Raw genomic sequence first — 21588 nt, 5'->3', positions numbered from 1 at the left:
TTGCTTGAGCTTCCCTGAATATTATCAGACTTTATTATATCCACATTCACTAGATATGAACAATTGTGTGCTTTGATTGACTACTCTACTACTAGGATATCAGCTCATATACCAAGAGTAGAGAAAAACAAAATGGCAGCGCGTGTTTCTGAACCAACCGAGGACGAAATAAAAACTCTACTTGGAAAAAAACCCAAAAAAAATACAAAATAAAAGCAACAAAATATGGAATAAAAGTGTTTGATGATAAGAATGTGTCTTTTTGTTATTTTTCAAGAATTCTTATTATGATAGCATTTTTCACAAATTGCTCCGGTCATTTCACCGGTTTGTTTAAATTCGAAGCGGAAATGATTTTGTCGGACATTTTGTATAAAGAAAGTTTTTAATTTATCGAATTTGCAAAAAATAAAAATGTTCTGTTTCTCAAAATCCAGTGAATGTCGATAGAATAAAACAGTTATTCCATTCAATCTTGTCATGCATGGATTATAGCTATCAGCTCATGTACGACTCGATTTCGTGGAATAACTTGTATATCTGAAATACCGTCACACATACAGTATAGTATATTCTTCAGATTCAGTTACCTCCTTGATAGTGGCACCTCAGAAGGTGGCCACATTGACGATAAGAAGAACTTTCCCCCTGTAAACCCCAAGAGAAACAGGTTTCCCTTCCAGCGAGTCCATGGTGAAGTTGTAAACCGAATTGCCTGCCATATCTTCCATGTGTGGCTCCAATATCCTGCTTCGCTTTAAAGTAATCTTCTGCGAGCCCACCATGCAGTCCAGCTTCATTCACAACCAACAAACTCATGGCTCAGCAGTTGTTCCACTCAGGTGCCTCCATTGTAATTTAACCCTCTCAGTGAATTGACATGTTGAGTTTTTTGTTTTGTTTTGTGTGTGGGGGGGTTCTGTGTTTGCAGAGGTATGCAGATCCTGGCCGTGACACGAGTATTAATCACAGAATGGACAGGTATTATTAGATTACAACTTGTCAAGGTCTAGATTAGATTAGATAAAACTTTATTGATCCCTTTGGGCGGGTTCCCTCAGGGAAATTAAGATTCCAGCAGCATCATTACAGATAAACAGAGAAAAGAAATAGAGAAAAACGTCTAGATAAATTAAAATAAATTAAGTATTTACATATACAAATATAAAAAGAATAAGATATGGGGAAGAGAGGAAGGCGGGAGAAGTGGGGTTAGGGTAAGTGTGTGTGGGGGGGAAGCAGGAGAGATATTGCGCTTTATATTGCACATTGTACGGTATTGCTTATTGTCAGGCTAGGCTACTGCTCCTTCCCATCCTCTGTCCTCCTGTTATCCCTCCTCCCCCCTAGAAAGGAGTTGTACAGTCTGATGGCGTGAGAGACAAAGGAGTTTTTGAGTCTGTTCGTCCTGCACTTGGGAAGGAGCATTCTGTCACTGAACAGGTTCCTCTGGTTGCTGATGACGGTGTGCAGGTGACTGGCGTCGTCCATGATGTTCAATAGTTTGTCCATAGACCTCTTCTCTGCCACCGTCACCAGAGAATCCGGCTATATGCCGACCACAGAGCCGGCCCGCCTGATCAGTTTGTCCAGCCTGGATGTGTCCTTCTTGGATGTGCTGCCCCCCCAGCACACCACGGTGTAAAACAGGACACTGGCGACCACAGACTGATAGAACAGCCACAGGAGTTTCCTGCAGATGTTAAAGGACCGCAGCCTCCTCAGGAAGTATAGCCTGCTCTGTCCCTTCCTGTACAAGTGATTGGTGTTGCAAGTCCAGTCCAGCTTGCTGTCCAGCCACAGCCCAAGGTACTTGTAGGAATCCACAGCCTCCACCTTGACTCCCTCGATCAGAACTGGTCGTGACCTTGGTCTGGGCCTCCCAAAGTCAATGACCAGCTCCTTGGTCTTCAAGGTGTTGAGCTGCAGATGGTTCCTGTTGCACCACACAGCAAAGTCCCTCACCAGGCTCCTATATTCCTCCTCTATACTAGAGGAGGAGAACCAACATACATCTATCCAGTTAGGAGTCTAGAACCAACATACATCTGTGGGTGCAATCAGTCAATTATTGAAATTAAGTGATCAATCTCATTAAATCAGTCTCATTAAATTTGAAGGTTAATAATTAAAATGAATCAATCCCATTGAATCGTTTACTTTGACTCATTTGAATTGAATCATACCATAGAATCAGTCTCATTTGAAGTGAATCATTCAGTGAATCATTTAGTGAATCGTTCAATGTATCATTTAGTGAATCATACCATTAATCCTGGTGCTTAATAATAAATTACCAAACAGCTAAATTATGGTATATTTCCAAATTATTACGATCACTTACCATATTACATAACTTATATGCACCTTTTTGAATTCTTTGAGAGATTGGGGACTTCAGAAATATTGGAACACCAACAAGATGAATACACACAGCTTTGATAATAAATGGATTTATTATAACAAAGATAAAAATGGATAATCAATATATACAAATATGATATGGTGTGTGTGTGTGTGTGTGTGTGTGTGTGTGTGTGTGTGTGTATGGCCTAGCTTGTTGCGAGCTAAAACAAAGGAATATTATCTAAATAGAACAAAGGATTAGCTCTGTTGCTAATGTGTGCTTGTGTGTGTGTGTGTGTGGGAAGGACTTGACCATGTGTTTAGCCTCTTGTAGCTAACTACACGTGGTGGAGGCCTAGATTAGCCTTGTGTTGCTAGTGTGTTTGTGAAAGGCCCTATGGCCTAGCTAAAGTGTGTTTGTTAGGCCTGGTGAGGCCTACTGAGCACGTGTTGCTAAAGACAAAGGAATTAGCTTTGGATGCTAATGTGTGCTAAAAGAAATCAACCATAGGCCAATTTCACTAGCTTATAACAGTACTGAATCCCCTGAAATCTTAATGCGGTCAAGATGTATAATAAGAGAACTAAATATGTTAGTAGTAAGGAAAAGCATGCACAACCTATCTATTAAAAACAATTGAGAGATTAACAAAATAAATCAACACGCTGCATGTTTTAACAGTGTAACAATAAACCTGGGTTTAAATTCACACTATTTCAATAAAAGCAAATTCCTAAGACTATCTTAATTATGCCCAAATGCCAAAATCTTACTTAATCCTGCCTTTAGCAAGATATGAAGAAATATTCGCCGTTGTAGTTTCGGGCCTCGCCGTTGGAGCACGTGAGCCGCTCGTGATGGAGGCGTAGAGAACTTTCTGGTCCAGCGGAGCACTTGGGTGGTTCCTGTGGAAAGCAGAGGATTCTTGGTCCGAACTTCAGCGTTCGTGAGGAAAAGTCTCTGATCAGAATAAAATGCACAGCGCTTTTGAGTTAAAAAGGATTCAATCGCTTCTTAACTTTTAACTGCCTGGGCTGCAGTCGTGACGTCACTTCTAATACGAATAAACTGGTTGTAACTCAGGTTGAGTTTAAAGATCGCGCTATTCTGGACTTTTACCTTGGCCAGTGGTTAAGCACAGAACGCGCTGGATGGTGAATCTTGCAAGAAGGAAGTGTTTTCGGGTTTGAGAGCATCTCTTTTGTGCGTCTAGATTCCTTGGAATCTGGACACGAGAGACAAAGAGCAGAGCTTCCGCCTGGACTTGTGCGCGCATGGCGGACTGACGTAGATGATCCCGCCCACGCGTGACGTAGGTCACGCAGAAGAGGACTAGGAGTTGTAGTTCTTAGAGACAAAATGGCGGCATGATACCTACACATCTATCCAGTTAGGAGTCTAGAACCAACATACATCTATCCAGTTAGGAGTCTAGAACCAACATACATCTGTTATGTCCCTCTTCTACCTCTAGGTGGCTGTAGATTCTCTCGTATTTTCTTGTGTTTTGTCTGTTGATTGTCTTCCAGGTGTTCCCTGTTGGTGGGCCATCTCCAATTGGTCTACCTGGCACGTTGTGCACTATAAATGGGAGCTGTGACCAGGAGCAAGAGGGGGTTGCCTTCACGCCAGCAGCTGATGCTGTTATTTACCCTTATTATATTTAGTTATTGTCTTTATTTTTATTTACTATTTTCCTATATTGTAAACTCCTTAGTTGTAATAAATCCCCTAGACTTGAGCCTGTTGGTTTTTTTTGGTCATTCGTGTGTTACGCTGGTTAGCTGGTTGTAACAACATCTATCCAGTTAGGAGTCTAGAACCAACATACCAGTACGTCTATCCAGTTAGGAGTCTAGAACCAACATACATCTATCCAGTTAGGAGTCTAGAACCAACATACATCTATCCAGTTGGTTGTGTGATGTGATTTGGTTACGATACTTTTTTAACCTGGCTCAGCAGGCCAAGCTGCTTTAGACTCATCTGAAAATGTCTTCATTGTTGTGACATTAAAGCAAGACGGCCGTTCGATTTCAGAAAATCGGTGAAATTTAGTTCGCTCTGAAATGTGGTCATTGTGATATATGTTTATTTCTGCAATATCTAACAAAATATCAGGCCATTCTGTTCTGTGGCTGGGAAGTTATTTAATTTGAAGGGATTAAAGCAAATAACGTGCATGAAATCGCTCGCTTCATGCAGTCAAGCAGACAGAGGAAGTCCGTGTGTGTGTGCGCATGCGCAGGTTTCCCTTTGAGTGTGCACTGACAGTTCCATCGTTCTGTTGCTAAATGAACAGCTGATCACACCGAGGTGCTCGCTGACCGCCGATATTTATTAGTTTGGTCCTGCGTTTCCTTTCCTTCATATATAATATAACGTCTTTTCTTCTCGCTTTCCGTTACTGTCGTCACTCTTTCACGTTTCATTCGCACACTCACGTCCTCCATTTTTCTCTCCTGTTTCAAATTTGTATCCCATAATGCCTTGCGCAAACGGGGGAAGCCCACCATGTCATGCATGACATAGTATCTTGAATCGGGTCATGGTGAATCAGGAAAAAATAGCAGAGAATTTTGAGCCACATGGCCTAAAATTCATTAATTGTTCTATTTTTAAAAACCTAATAAAATTGGAAGTCTGTGATTGGAATTCAGTAGCTTTTTGTCCACTAAACAAATTGGGTGATGGGGAAAATTCTATTTATGGCCTACACTTAAAATCTGAAAGGCGGTCTACCTTTAAATTAACATTAAATCACTTTAAATGGATAAAAATCACGTCATTCAAATTAAAAGTTGTAATCGTTGGCAAATCTCTGGAGTATAAAAGTAATAGAACTCTTCAGTACGTGCTGTTTTAGGAAAAGAATAAACTTCAGGATGGTAACAGGAACGCCGCTTTGCATCGGGCCACATCACACAAAAATAGCACATCACGGTCAGTCATGTTGCAAGTTGTGCGCTGATGTTTGCTAGCTACTAATATACATAACTTCAGTTCCAGTTATCTAGCGACTTTAAGCAAACTTGATGGAGAAAAACTCAAAAAAATTAATTTACTGTTTCGAAATTTCATTAAAAATGTTTATTATTTAGTGTCGGTAAATATGCAAACGATGAGAAATTGACATAAATATGGATTAGATAAATATAGCTTTCAGGCTGGGGCGGCACGGTGGTGTAGTGGTTAGCGCTGTCGCCTCACAGCAAGAAGGTCCTGGGTTCGAGCCCCGGGGCCGGCGAGGGCCTTTCTGTGCGGAGTTTGCATGTTCTCCCCGTGTCCGCGTGGGTTTCCTCCGGGTGCTCCGGTTTCCCCCACAGTCCAAAGACATGCAGGTTAGGTTAACTGGTGACTCTAAATTGACCGTAGGTGTGAATGTGAGTGTGAATGGTTGTCTGTGTCTATGTGTCAGCCCTGTGATGACCTGGCGACTTGTCCAGGGTGTACCCCGCCTTTCGCCCGTAGTCAGCTGGGATAGGCTCCAGCTTGCCTGCGACCCTGTAGAAGGATAAAGCGGCTACAGATAATGAGATGAGATGAGATGAGCTTTCAGGCTGGAGACTCTGCCACACCCTCCCTCATCACCCTTGACTCTCCAGTAACCTCAGTGGTTACAGTATTTCCACTTCCTGGGCACTAAATCACTCACGACCTCAAGTGGGAGAAGAATACCTTCTCTCTCACCAAGAAAGCACAGCAGAGGATGTTCTCCCTGCAGCAGTTGAAGTTGTTCAATCTGCCAAAGACAATGATGGTGCACTTTTACACCACCATCATCGAGTCCATCCTCACCTCCTCCATCACCGTCTGCTACGCTGCTGCCACTGCCAGGGACGAGAGCAGACTGCAGCACATCATTCGTCCTGCCGAGAGGATGATCCACAGCAACCTTCCATCTCTTCAGGACCTGTACGAGTCCAGGACCCTGAGGAGAGCAGAAAAGATCATGGCTGACCCCTCCCACCCTGGACACAAACTTTTTGAATCACCTCCCTCTGGTTGGAGGTTGTGGTCCATTGGAACCAAAACCTCACTCCATCAGGCCAGCTTTTTCCCCACTGACCCTAATCTCACATTTTCCATCTATGACATTAATGCACTTCGTCTCTGAACTGCGATTCTGCACATTTCATAGTCGTGTCATACATCTTCCTTCTCATCTCATTCATTATCTCTAGCCGCTTTATCCTGTTCTACAGGGTCGCAGGCGAGCTGGAGCCTATCCCAGCTGACTACGGGCGAAAGGCGGGGTACACCCTGGACAAGTCGCCAGGTCATCACAGGGCTGACACATAGACACAGACAACCATTCACACTCACATTCACACCTACGGTCAATTTAGAGTCACCAGTTAACCTAACCTGCATGTCTTTGGACTGTGGGGGAAACCGGAGCACCCGGAGGAAACCCACGCGGACACGGGGAGAACATGCAAACTCCACACAGAAAGGCCCTCGCCGGCCCCGGGGCTCGAACCCAGGACCTTCTTGCTGTGAGGCGACAGCGCTAACCACTACACCACCGTGCCACTTTTTATTCTGTTTATATAATTACTTTTGTCTATTTTTAAATTCTTTTATCTTAACTGTTCAAGCATCAGCCACCAAAGCAAATCGGCTCTTTGCAGCTAGAGGTCACGTGCTTGGATACCGCATAGCAACGCCATACTGGAGAGCAAGCTTTCAGAAAACCCTCAATAAGGTCAAGCACAAAAGTTTCAGTGTGTGTGTTTATAGCACTTAATCTTTTTCCTTTTCTTGGAAGAATTCCATTCCATTCCAGGCATTTAGCAGACGCTCTTATCCAGAGCAACATACAGCATGCCTAGAGCAGCCTGGGGATCAGTTGAGGGTTAGATACCTTGTTCAAGGGCACTTCAGTCATTCCTGCTGGTCCAAGGAATCAAACCAGCAGCCTTTTAGTCTCAAAGTTGCTTCTCGAACCATTAGGTCATGGCGTCCCGTCTGGAACTGTCAAAATAGTTTCCCAAGTTTACTTTAGGCTCATTTTTACAGGAAAAAAAAATAATTTTATCGCAAAGGCATTGACCTTTAACAGACAGCGTTTAGATCTCTGTAGCCAAACAACATGACGACTTTGGTTTTGTTTTTCGTATGTCTACCAAAAAAAAAAATTATAAAAGCACTTATTTTAATTCTAACACCTCAAACAATTCCATAATAAACGTTTTCATGGTATATAGTTGTTTTTGTAAGGTTTGGTTACATCTTGAAGATATAACTGAATAATTTGCTGCGATGATAACATGAAGCTCGGCTTCCCTCCTCCTTTCAGCTCTTTCCCCCTTATCAGCTGTGTGTGTGTGAGACAGATAACGGCTTCTAATTCTAAAAATCTAATCAGAAATTTTCTGCAACCGTGTGACCTTTACTCGCAACAAAATACATGAATCATAGACATATAAACATAGACGCCGCCTTCTGCGTAGAATCATACGTCATCCTCGCCGCCATATTGGATGTGGCAAAGTGGAGATTCTTCAACCGTCTCTGGTATAGCGTCTAGACAGTAGTTGAGAATAAAGATGCCTCATTCATGTGCTGCGTTTAACTGTACCAACAGGTTTACCGTCCAAACGAGATCACATGGGATTACCTTTCACAGGTGAGACTGGAAAACTACTTTTCATTGTATTTGGTCATTATAACGTAATTTTACGAACAGATTTTCCTGACTTTGTGGCTAATATGAAGTCTCACGCATAATAGCCGCTCGGTGAAACCTGTCTCCAAACAATGAAGTATTTCCTTCGTAACTACGCTGATTGTTGTTAGTTGCTTAGCTAACTTTTTACATACTATGTATGGTAGGTTTCCCAAAAATAAAGCCATGAAAAAGCAGTGGGAGACAGCTGTGCGACGGGAAGGGTTTTCTGCTCATCCATGCTCTGCAGTGAATACTTCAGAACGGAGGATTTTGACAGAACAGGTCAGACAGTCAGGATCAGAGAGGGAGCTGTTCCTTCAGTCTTCAGTTTCCCAGCTCATCTCCACCGGGTAGGTGTAGAGTTATAAGCAGTGAGAATTAGATAATACAGTGCCACACTATGATGAACGTTTTTGAACGTATGATGAATGTTTTTAACCTTTTTGAATGTGAAGGAATCGGTGATGTATTTTGTTTTGGTATGACGTTAGAACCTGGCCGAACTCAGTTTGGCGGTCATTCAGAATATTGACGGGTATTTCGCACACTATTTATAACCATCACATTAAAAGTTATATATGTTGTTTTGATGCCTGTTTGTTTCCCAAATATATACGTGTGTGTCTTAATGGGTGAATAAAAGGCATCGAGTTAAATATTATTGTAGAAAGGGGCTTTATGAAGTTCAGTCCATTTACTTGCACTGGTTTACGGGGAAGATTTGCCACATCCAATATGGCGGACACTCTGACGTATCCCAGCAACGGGCCACCAGCTCAATGCGGCGTCTATGTTTATATGTCTATGACACGAATCACCAGACTTCACTTTTATGACATTTAAATTGCACTTAGCGAGATAAGTAAACAATCCCGTTGCCATAGCAATGTGGATGTTGCCATCTGAAAAGGTCACTTTTCTCAGTGAATAAAAACGAACAAAAGCATGTCACATAAAATGATCAATGATCCATCGATGCGCTGTAATAAGTACGTGTTATCATTACTGTCATAGTAAACTGTTTGTTTATATCTTCAAAATGTAGCCAAACCCTACAAAAGCAACTATATACCTCGAAAACTTTTATTATGAAGCTGCTTTGAGCTGTTAGAATTTCAATAAGTGATTTTACAAGGTTTTTTTGGTGTACATACCTTGTGAAGTCGCCATGTTGTTTGGCCACGAAGATCCAAACGCCGTCCATTTAGTAAACTTCAATGCCTTTGCTATTTTTTTCCCGTAAAAATGAGCCTAAAGTAAACTTGGGAAACTACTTTGACAATTCTTTGAGAAAAGGAAAGATCTTAAGTGCTATAAACTGCTGAAACTTTTGTGCTTGACCTTGTTGAGGGTTTTGTTTTTGCAACCTGAAAGCTTGCTCTCCAGAATGGCGTTGCTATGCGGTATCCAAGCACGTGACCTCTAGCAGCAAAGAGCCGTCTGTGAGGACGGATTGATTCTGATTCTGAGACACTACCTGTTGCCGCACGCTAGATGGCGGTATGAAGCTGAACGAGTTAAACTCCAGGTATGTGAGTAAGAAAAGAAGAAGGCAGTGTGCTGTTTTATTCCGCTGCCTTGTAAGTCTTGCTTTGTTTTCCTGTCAGTAATCTGATTGGAGGAACCGAGTCACCTGTGAACAAACTGTTTCCGAGTTTTGTGGCTGATTCTGACTTAGTGACGCATTTGGTAAACTTGCGAGCTTAATTGGTTATCAGTCTTATTTTAAATGTCATTGATTTCAACCCAAGTGAACCAAAACATCCTGTGAATTTATTTTTTTTTTTCAAAATATAAGTTCAATTTTGAACATGAGTCATGTTTGTGTTTCTGGGAAAACAAACGAATCAAGAGAAATAATAATAATAATAATAATAATAATAATAATAATAATAATTTTATTGTTTTTATTTTATAATTATTTTATTTTCTTTTTATTGTATTATATATTTTATTTAATTATTTTTATTATTAAATAAATATTTAGTTTAAAATAATCCAATTTTAAACATGAATTATGTTTGTTTCCTGGAAAATAAGCGAATCAAGAGAAAATAATAATAATAATAATAATACAATTTTATTGTATTATATTTTTATGTTATTGTTTTTATTAATAAATATTTTGTAAAAAAAATTATAATAATAAAAAGTCCAATCTTAAACATGAATCATGTTTGTGTTTCCGGGAAAATAAGCGAATCAAGAGAAATAATAATAATAATAATAATAATAATAATAATAATAAAATTATATTATTGTTTTTATTTTGTATTTTCTTTTTATTGTATTATATATATTTTTATTTTATTATTTTTATTATTAAATAAATATTTGGGGGGAAAAAGTCCAATCTTAAACATGAATCATGTTTGTTTCCGGGAAAATAAGAGAATCAAGAGAAATAATAATAATAATTATTATTATTGTTATTATTATTATTTATTTTTAATGTATTTTATACATAACACACTTTTTTCTCCGTAAATAGCATATATATATATATATATATATATATATATATATATATATATTACGGAGAAAATAATATGCTCGTGAGGTTTTATGATTTTACATCAGGCGGACACGAGAGCTACTAAGCGGTCCTGACGGGTCCTGAGGGTGCAGGTTGTGTAGAGGGATGATCAGTAACGCATCACCCCGGTTAGGAGAACTGAACATGACCGACAGCAGTAATCGCCTCTCAGCTGTGACTTCCACTGCAGTGGGGGCAAAGCCGGAGGAAAGATCCGGGTGGTCCAAGTACAAAGACTTTTTTTTAAATATATATAATGCGGAAATAGTTTTTGTTAGTGCATGTTGTTGTTGTGCAGGCTTCCTGAGTCTGTCAGTGTCATGTTGCTCTGCTGGGCTTCACTGCTTTCTGCAAAGTACAAAACATATTTCATGAATGCTTTTATTTTTATTACAGCAGTTATAATGGACATACAGTAACTGCAGGATGTTCGAGTTGGGATGGGCAACATGGCAGTAATGCATGTATATGCAATACATGGTCTGAAGTACTAGTGCATCTCAAAAAATTAGAATACCATGAAAAAGTTCCTTTTTTCATAATTTAATTCAAAAAGGTCAACTTTCATATATTCTATATTCATTACATGTAAAGTGAAATATTTAAAGCCTTTTTTGTTTTAATTTTGATGATTATGGCTTATAGCTCATGAAAATCAGAAATCCAGTATCTCAAATTATTAGAATATTCCCTAAGATCAATCAAAAAAAGGATTTACAATACAGAAATGTCCAACTTCTGAAAAGTATATTCATTTATACACTCAATACTTGGTTGGGGCTCCTTTACCATGAATTACTGTATCAATGCGGTGTGGCATGGAGGTGATCAGTCTGTGGCACTGCTGAGGTGTTATTGAAGCCCAGGTTGCTTTGATAGTGGCCTTCAGCGTATCTGTATTTTTGGGTCGGGTGTTTCTCATCTTCCTCTTGACAATACCCCATAGATTCTCTATGGGGTTCAGGTCAGGCAAGTTGGCTGGCCAATCAAACACAGTAATATCATGGTCAGTAAACCATTTGGTAGTAGTTTTGGCACTGTGGGTAGGTGCTAAGTCCTGCTGGAAAAGGAAATCAGCATCTCCAAAAAGCTTGTCAGCAGATGGAAGCACGAAGTGCTCTAAAATCTTGTGGTTGATGGCTGTGTTGACTTTGGACTTGATAAAATACAGTGGACCAACACCAGCAGATGACACGGCACCCCAAATCATCACAGACTGTGGAAACTTCACACTGGGCTTCAAACACCTTGGATTCTGTGCCTCTCCACTCTTCCTCCAGACTCTAGAACCGTGATTTCCAAATTAAATGCAAAATGTACTTTCATCTGAAAAGAGGACTTTGGACCACTGAGCAACAGTCCATTTCTTTCTCTCCTTAGCCCAGATAAGACACTTCTGACATTGTCTCTGGCTCAGGAGTAGCTTGATATTAGGAATGCGAAAGTTGTATCCCCTTTCTTGAAGATGTCTGTTCGTGATGGGTCTTGATACACTGACACCAGCCTCAGTCCACTTCTTGTGAAGCTCTCCCAAGTTCTTGAATCGACTTTTCTTGACAATCCTCTCAAGACTGCGGCCATCCCTGTTGCTTGTGCACCTTTTCCAGCCACCCTTTTCAGCAATGACCTTTTGTGGCTTACCCTCCTTGTGGAGGGCATCAGTGATCATCTTCTGGACAACAGTCAAGTCAGCAGTCTTCCCCATGATTGTGGTTGTGTGTACTGAACTAGACCGAGAGATACACTGTGTTCATACTGTTTTACTCAAACTCGAAATGAAATATTCTAATATTTGAGATGGTTTTTTTTGTTTTTGTACTGTATGCCATACTGATTAAAATTAAAATAGAAAAATGCTTGAAACAGTTTAGTTTATGTGTAATGAGTCTATAATATATAACATTTTCACTTTCTTAAATAACTGATGGAAAATATTGAACTTTTTCACAATATTCTAATTTTTTGAGATGCACTAGTATGTTCTTGTTGAAAATTCCCCAGTTTCTGTTAAAATAACCTCCACTCTTCCGGGAAGGCTTCCCACTAGATTTTGGGGTGTGGTTTTGGGGATTGATGCTCATTCAGCCACAAGAGCATTAGTGAGGAGACCTGAGGTGCAGTCAGAGATCCAGTCCATCCCAAATGTGTTCAGTGGGTGATGGGTTTTGATCTGTCTGTAACGAAGGAGGTCGAATTGACAAAGTATGATCGAGGAATGTAGAGCGCTGCAGCCTAAGAGATTCTGCCTCACAGATCGATCCGGGAGCAAACATCACATCACATCAATCACGTGGCATTTAGCAGATGCTCTTATCCAGAGCGATGTACAACGAGTGCAAAAGTCAGGTACACGAAGTGCTGAACTTCTAGACAAGAAAGTTCTAGTGCCAACGGAACAAGTGACCACAATACCTTGTGTAATATTCTGTTGAAGTACCAGTACTCAAACAGCCGAGGAAACCAACCAACCATGTAAACTACAACTAAATGGAGAACCCAACCCATTAACCCAAGGTTCGACAGTACACAGTCTGGGTTGGTCTTGATCAAAACACAGTTCCACAGTGAGCAGGGAGTCGCTCAAACAGTCACTGATATGAACACAGCTGTTCAGAGATCTTTCTCAGTTTGTCAGACAAACATGAGTGTATATTCATATTAAAGAGTGTGTTGTAATGATGATGATGATGATGATGATTTAATTGATGAAGCTAAGTTATCTGTGTATAACGTAAAGGGGTGATGAAGCATTACGTCACTGGTTTAGATGACATGACTGTATGAAAGAAGAGAGTCATCTAAGTCAGATAGAATCTCATTATTATGCAATTACAAATCATAATTGTGATATAGAGTCAAGATTAAAGAGAACTTTATTGTCAAACTAAAGGAAGTCGTGGCCTCATGGTTAGAGAAGCAACTTTGGGACCGAAAGGTTGCTGGTTTGATTCCCTGGACCAGCAGGAATGGCTGAAGTGCCCTTGAGCAAGGCACCGAACCCCTAACTGCTGTTCTGTTGTACGTCTCTCTGGATAAGATCGTCTGGTAAATGCCGTTAATATAATGTAATGAGACATTATGTACCATTACATCACGTGTCAGGGTCAGGATCATAGTCTTATGAAAAGGAGAAAAAAAAAGACATTACTGGTCAACATAACCTTCATTAAGCAGAGAGCAGAATGTGCAAGCGAAGATAAATCTCAAGGATTTAACTTAATCAAAACAGCCTGTCCCAGCTTCAAGAACAAGTCAAATAATAAGTGTTGCCAGGCAAAACAAACCTCGCCCAGTAGCACGTATGATGAATATGAAGGAAGATATTACGAAAAAAAATAGGTACCCTATGGGTCCATGTGGGTACTGCTTATAAATAAAATAGTTTTCTGATCCCATGTCCATACAGTAAATATAGCATATATATATTTACTCTGTGAGGCAGTAGCCACAAAAATGAAGCATAATGCAAAAATGAACAATTTAAAAATCACCGAAGTAAAATATACCAAGTGTCTGTACTTTATATTATTCTACTCTTACCTCTTACAGTTTTCAAAACTGAAACCTCCGAACCGAGGCTGACATACACACACTGTCACCATGACCCAAACTCTTATTTCCCGGAAATGGCCCGGCGCTAGAGCTCAGTGGAACGCACTTTCCCTCTGTAATAAGCATAAACATGTCTGAAAGTGATTTCTTGAGTCTCGTCCATTCATTTCGAATGGTGAACCGAATTGTATACACTCACCAGCCATTTTAATCGGAATATGTGCAGTGCACGATTGTTACACTCTTACATTCTTACAGCACAATGACGTAGTGGCTAGCGCCTCTATATGAGGCAGTAACTACAACAAAAACGATTTTGACCTTTTTGGTGACCTTGACTGGATGATGCTCAAAATGTTGGAGGGTCTATTTGAGACCAATGTCCATCTATCCTGAAAGTTTCATGAAGATCGATCCAGCCATTTTCCCGTAATATCATTAACCAAAAAAACAAAGAAACCTGACCGAAAACAATACTTCGCCCTGCTTACTCCATAGCGGGCGAGGTAACAAATATTTCTATCAGTGGGGTTGACTTCCAGTCAGGGCTCTGTGCAGGACACCAGAGTTCTTTGACAACAAACATGGCAAAACATGTTTTCATGGCGCGCGCTTTATGCACAGGGGCATTGTCATGCTGGAACAGGTCTGGACTTCAGTCTTAGTTCCAGTAATGCTACAGCATGCAGAGGCATCCTGGACCATTCTATGCTACCAAAATTGTGACAACAGTTTGATGAAGAACCACATACGACTACAAACTTTTGGTGGTATAATGGATATTACCACATATACTTGAAGACGTTTTCACGATGCAAGAAACAAAAACAGTAATATTTCACCCTGAAACACATTGGAGATGTTTATATTGTAATATTATTGATGATTATGCTAATTTGTTGGTTGATGCTGTATTTCTGTTCCAGTGAGAAGTCTCTGATATCTCGGGCTGCAACGATTCACCACGGTGCACCAAAAATCGAGTTCGTACCTGCCGTACCGATTATCGATCCATGTAGCTGTATTTTCGGTTCAACATTTTTTATTTCAATTTTTACTGATTTATAAACGCACTTTTACCGCATAACCATTACACATACATTGTTAAATCTATGTGAGAAACCGATCAGCCGGAATAGACCGCAGCTTTGCTTCTAAGTAAAACATGCAATTTGATTGGTTTGGGTCCTTGCTCTTGTCCAATCAGAGTAGCCAGCACTTTACATGGCAACGCTGTTGCTGGGCACCAAAATGGCGGAAGCCAACCTTAAAGATACTTTGTTTCATCTTAAATCGAAAGTTTGGCTACGTTTTGGGTTTCGAGAAGACACGAAGGACATTGCAACGTGCCGCATGTTATGTTGATGTGAAGTATAACGGAGGGTCGACTACAAACCTCGCACATCATTTAAAGCAAAAACACAACGTGGATTTAAACAAAGTAAATGTGGCTGAATTGAAAACCGAAAGTATTAGGAAAGTATTAAAACCAGGTACGCAAGAACGGTTAAAACTGACCGATGTTGTCAACAGACCAAAAGGGAATGAAACTAGAAATAAAGCTATTTCGAAGGCTATTAGTGGCTACCTCGCCTATGATATGCGGCCATACTCTACTGTATAGAATGACGGGTTTTAAAACATGATAAATGAATAAATGAACCCTTTATTGTCACTGTTACCAGTGAAATTGACCATTAACCTGTCCTTACAGAGGGGGAACAGGACAGGAAGACAGGGATAAAAGAAAAAGAAAAGAAAAAAAGGAAAGATGAGGAAAAAAGAACACCCCCCACTATGCTCCTATCAGGAGTACAGTGTGGGAACATTTAAAAACCTCCGCAAAAGCACACAATAACACAAGTACACTTTGAAACATGGGACTTGAGGGGGGGAAAGGCGGGAAGAAGGGGGCAAAGGGGGTAGGAGGGGAGGAGGTAGAGGTAACCCAGCGCAAGCAAGCAGCCGTCCGCTCCTGCAGCCATGCAAACGGCGCTGGTCACGCACCCGCTTGTCACACTGGGGGTGAAAAATGGCGACCACGGAAAATTGGGGAAGGAATGCGGCGAGAGTGTCTCCCAGTAGTGACCTTTTGGGGGAAATGTTATCCCAGCAACAGCCTTGATCAAGGCCAGTGCTGTTCAGGGAGCCGAATGTCGATAAGATAGAGATTGTTTAGTCTTTCAAACAGACGCAGTCTTTACACGTCCACACCACTCGTCCATATCTGTCCATTTCGTCCATTCTGTTCAATTCAATTCCATTTGGTCTCCGAAATACGTATTCCTTGCAAAGCTGAAAGCTGCTCCAAGATAACAACCATTTGTGGTTAAAGTTCTGAATGTCCACAGTTCAAGTGCCAACAGCTTTGCCCACCACTCCAATCATATCGGGCAGCTTTGTGGGGCTTTGAACAGCTGTCACCATTGTCTGATTTCCTCGATATACTAGGGCAATGCCTAATCCAATCAGCAAAAGTCCTGTAATCATGGTTCCGAATAGGTAGATATCTTCAATGTCCTCCACAGACGTTCCGGCAGGACAGGTGGGTTCCCCCGAACCCAGAAACTGTGTCAATTTCGTTAGGAGACCAGTTTATCAAATCCATACTTTTTAGTTTAGAAATTCAATGTGGAGAGAGTCTCTCAAAAAAAAAGGTATAGGCAGATGAGACGAACAAAGAGCACAAGCAGGAAAAAGAGGAGAGGAGAGCAGAGATGTGACCGCCTTCCGTGAGAACACAGAGGAAAAAAAATGTCCTTGAGCCAAGATATTCCATTCCTAGTAGGACATATCTCAGCAAATGCTCAGGAATTCATCAGTTCAAGTTGCCAAAATATCCTTATTATTACCTCGCCTGGGATGGAGTCCACCAGGGGACAAGGTACTGTTTTCGGTCAGGTTTCTTTGTTTTTTTTTTGTTAACAATATCACAGGAAAACGGCTGGATCAATCTTCATGAAACGTTCAGGATAGATGGGCATTGGTCCCAAATGGAACCTCCAACATTTTGAGGGTCATCTGGCCAAGAAGGGGGTCATCCAAAAAGGTCAAAATCATTTTTGTTGTGGCTACTGCCTCATATAGAGGCGCTAGCCACTACGTTATCGTGCTGTAAGAGTGTAACAGTCGTGCACATACAGTGGCATGCAAAAGTTTGGGCACCCTTGCTGAAAATGTCTGTGAATGGTTAAGTGAGCAGAAGATGAACTGATCACCAAAAAGCATAAAGGTAAAGACGACACATTTCTTTTCAGCGTTTTCTGCAAGATTTGTGTATTATTTTTGTTTTGTACAATTGGAGACTGAAAAAAAGAAAAGGAACACCATGCGAAAGTTTGGGCACCCCAACACATTTGAGTTCTCAGGTAACTTTTACCAAGGTTCCAGACCTTAATTAGCTTTTTGAGCTGTGGCTTGCTCAAATTCTTCGTTAGGAAAGGTCAGGTGATGCAGATTTCAAAGCTGTATAAATACTGTGACTCCTCAAACTTGTCCCTAAAATCAACAGCCATGGGCTCCTCTAAGCAACTCCCTCGCATTCTGAATAATAAAATAATTGATGCTCACAAAGCAGGAGAAGGCTACAAGAACATAGCAAAGTGTTTTCAGGTAGCTGTTTCCTCAGATCGTAATGTTATTAAGAAATGGCAGTTCACAGAAACAGTGGAGATCAAGGTGAGGTCTGGAAGATGAAGAAAACTTTCTGAAAGAATTGCTCGTTGGATTGCTAGAAAGGCAAATAAAACCCCCTGTTTGACTGCAAAAGACCTTCAGAAAGATTGAGCAGACCCTGGAGTGGTGGTGCACTGTTCTACTATGCAGCGACACCTGAACAAATATGACCTTCATGAGAGAGTCATCAGAAGAAAACCTTTCCTGCGTCCTAGCCACAGAATTCAGCGTCTGAAGTTTGCAAATGAACATCTAAATAAGCCTGATGCATTTTGGAAACAAGTCCTGTGGACTGATGAAATCAAAATAGAACTTTTTGGCCACAATGTGCAAAGGCATGTTTGGAGAAAAAAGGGGGCTAAATTCCAGGAAAAGAACACCTCTCCAACTCTGAAGCATGGGTGTGGATCGATCATGCTCTGGGGTTGTGTTGCAGCCAGTGGCACAGGGCACATTTCATTGGTCGGGGGAAGCATAGATTTGAATAAATACCAGCAAACTCTGGAAGCAAACATCACACCATCTGTAAAAAAGTTGAAGTTAAAAAGAGGATGGGTCCTACAATAAGACGATGATCCAAAGCACACCTCAAAATCTACAATGGAATACCTCAAGAGGCACAAGCTGAAGGTTTTGCCCTGGCCCTCACAGTCCCCCGACCTAAACATCATTGAAGATCTGTGGATAGATCTCAAAAGAGCAGCGCATGCAAGACAGCCCGAGAAACTTGTAGAACTGGAAGCCTTTTGCAAGGACGAATGTGTGAAAATCCCCCAGGTAAGAACTGAAAGCTTATTAGCTGGCTACAAAAAGTGTTTACAAGCTGTGATGCTTGCCAAAGGGGATGTTACTAGGTACTAACCATGCAGGGTGCCCAAACTTTTGCTTCGGGCCCTTTTCCTTTTTTGTCATTTTGAAAATGTAAAAGATGAAAATAAAAAATTTGTTTTTGCTTAAAATATAAAGGGAATGAGTCATCTTTAACTTTATGCCTTTTGGAGATCATTTCATCTTCAACTTGCTTAACTGTTCACAGTAACAGCAATTTTGACCAGGGGTGCCCAAACTTTTGCATACCACTGTACGTGTGTTCCAATTAAAATGGCCGGTGAGTGTATACAATTTGGTTCTTTGCAACTCTTTCTCTGTAACTAGTGGAGCACTTGTCTAGTCGTTTTTTTATTGTAAAGTTCTTGCATGTTGTTGCAGGTATCAGCTGTTAGACTTGCCCTGGGAGGACGTCCTCGTGACACATGTGCTATGCTACTTGCCTTTACGACACCTGCTCAGCCTACAGCGAGTGAGCAAAAGCTTCCGCTCTCTCGTTCAGGTTTATCTGGCCAGCTGCCGCTCATTCAGCCCTGCACAGGTGAGCTGGGGTCATTTTCTCTTGTAAAAATCATGTTGGATTCACATGTTGAATGTATGTGTGTGTGTGTGTGCTTGGTGTCAAGGCATTTAAGGCTTATGTACATACAGTTCTCAAAATACATTTGGAGGCAGGAAGGTGTCTTTAATCAGTTGAAGTTGGACCATTTTCTCTCTTCGGTTTGAAAAAAAATTCATACTGAGTAGAATTTTCCCCTCAAGCATTTAAGTGCTAGTCTCACGAAAACTGCTTCATAAAATCCCGGGTTTTGTGTGTGTGATATGGTTGTAAAGTTTACGATAAATAAAAAAACGGTTCGAAAAATAAATTTTTTGCATCTGAATTCTGTTCCAAAAATCACTAAAGGCTTGTCCGCCATTATGAGATCGCAGCGATTTACAGATCCGCGGTGCTGCATGTGTGACGTCATATGCGCCACTGCCACCTTTTGTGTCCACGCTGACTCTATTGAGGTATTTCACCTGACGTCACAGGGTCACGTGACGCCCCGGTGTCCGCCATTTTGAAGGTCAAGCTAGCTAATGTCAACAACATAGTAGCTAGTATGTTACTGTAGCAATGTTTACGTTCAGTCATTTGGATGACTGTTAAAACCTTTCAGTTAAGTTTTTCCTTTACTGTATTTACTAATTTACTGTAATTATGATCCGGCAGCTATTTACACCAGATCCAGTGTAAATAGCTGCCGGAGCGCGCTCTGGCTTGCTCCCCCTCAAATTAAGCAGCGCGCTCCGGCTTGCTCCCGGAGTGCTCCGGCCGAGGTTCCGGAGCGCGCTCTGGCTTGCTCCCCCTCAAATTAAGCAGCACGCTCCGGCTTGCTCCCGGAGTGCTCCGGCCGAGGTTCCGGAGCGCGCTCTGGCTCGCTCCCCCTCAAATTAAGCAGCGCGCTCCGGCTCGCTCCCCCTCAAATTAAGCAGCGCGCTCTGGCTTGCTCCCCCTCAAATTAAGCAGCGCGCTCCGGCTCGCTCCCCCTCAAATTAAGCAGCGCGCTCTGGCTTGCTCCCCCTCAAATTAAGCAGCGCGCTCCAGCTTGCTCCCGGAGTGCTCCGGCCGAGGTTCCGGAGCGTGCTCCGGCTTGCTCCCCCTCAAATTAAGCAGCGCGCTCCGGCTTGCTCCCGGAGTGCTCCGGCCGAGGTTCCGGAGCGCGCTCTGGCTCGCTCCCCCTCAAATTAAGCAGCGCGCTCCGGCTCGCTCCCCCTCAAATTAAGCAGCGCGCTCTGGCTCGCTCCCCCTCAAATTAAGCAGCGCGCTCCGGCTCGCTCCTCCTCAAATTAAGCAGCGCGCTCTGGCTTGCTCCCCCTCAAATTAAGCAGCGCGCTCCAGCTTGCTCCCGGAGTGCTCCGGCCGAGGTTCCGGAGCGCGCTCCGGCTTGCTCCCCCTCAAATTAAGCAGCGCGCTCCGGCTTGCTTCCGGAGTGCTCCGGCCGAGGTTCCGGAGCGCGCTCCGGCTCGCTCCCCCTCAAATTAAGCAGCGCGCTCCGGCTTGCTCCCGGAGCGCGCTGCTTAATTTGAGGGGGAGCGAGCCGGAGCGCGCTCCGGCAGCTATTTACACTGGATCCGGTGTAAATAGCTGCCGGATCATAATTACAGTAAACTAGTAAATCCAGTAAAGGAAAAACTTGAGACTGAAAGGTTTTAACAGTCATCCAAATGACTGAACGTAAACATTGCTACAGTAACATACTAGCTACTATGTTGTTGACATTAGCTAGTGCTAACAGCTAGCTGCTAGTACACTGCTACAACACAGACACCGACCCTAATAATACAGTTCTTGGTCATTGCCTGGTAACAGCAAATTTATAACGGGCCATGTCTCAACAGACTAAGAAGTTATTTCAATGACATTTAATAACATTTTGTTTATCCTGAGGACCGAAAGTAAATGAAAATGTGAACAAACCTTAGCTGTAATAAGATGGCGACCACCAGCTCCAGGGACGACCTGCTGATGTAGGCATGTTACCCAGCCTGACACAAAATATTTGTAGGCATCCAAACTTTTTTTTTTTTTAAGATTTTTTTTGGACTTTTTTCACCTTTATTGGATAGGACAGTGTAGAGACAGGACAGGAAATGAGCGGGAGAGAGAGACGGGGAGGGATCGGGAAATGACCTCGGGTCAGAATCAAACCCGGGTCCCCGGATTTATGGTATGGCGCCTTAGCCACCTGAGCCACGACGCCCCCGGCATCCAAACTCTTATACGCTTTCAGATCAATACCTGTGTATGGCGATGGGTTTTTAACGACATAGGTATCCAGATCATGTGGGCCGAAGTCAGGTAAAGACGAGGGCTTCGTGTACTTCCGTACGTCAGTGAACAATCCTGGTGGAAGCAGGTAAACGTCGTTCTCTAAGCCTGCTAACCTCAATTTTTGCAAATACCTCTCCCTCTGCTCGCCCTGTAAATGC

General features: G+C 42.0%; 1 protein-coding gene across 2 annotated transcripts in view; it reads left to right on the top strand.

Moving 5' to 3' along the window:
- The first annotated feature begins 10673 nt into the window (after positions 1–10673).
- The window catches only part of fbxl15 (F-box and leucine-rich repeat protein 15), a 28532-nt gene continuing 17617 nt past the window's right edge, over positions 10674–21588 (top strand). For both annotated transcript variants that reach the window (XR_009656390.1, XM_060939074.1), the window contains exons 1-2: positions 10674–10784; positions 18994–19153. Coding sequence is in view for 1 of the 2 variants with exons in the window: in XM_060939074.1 (XP_060795057.1) it covers positions 10702–10784; positions 18994–19153 (243 nt within the window). In the remaining variant the exon portion in view is untranslated. The remainder of the gene's footprint in view (positions 10785–18993; positions 19154–21588) is intronic.

Source organism: Neoarius graeffei, chromosome 14 (assembly GCF_027579695.1).
Source record: "Neoarius graeffei isolate fNeoGra1 chromosome 14, fNeoGra1.pri, whole genome shotgun sequence".
Taxonomy (NCBI): Eukaryota; Metazoa; Chordata; class Actinopteri; order Siluriformes; family Ariidae; genus Neoarius; species Neoarius graeffei.
Note: the sequence above shows the minus strand (reverse complement) of the source record. Positions and strands in the feature narration are given on the sequence as shown.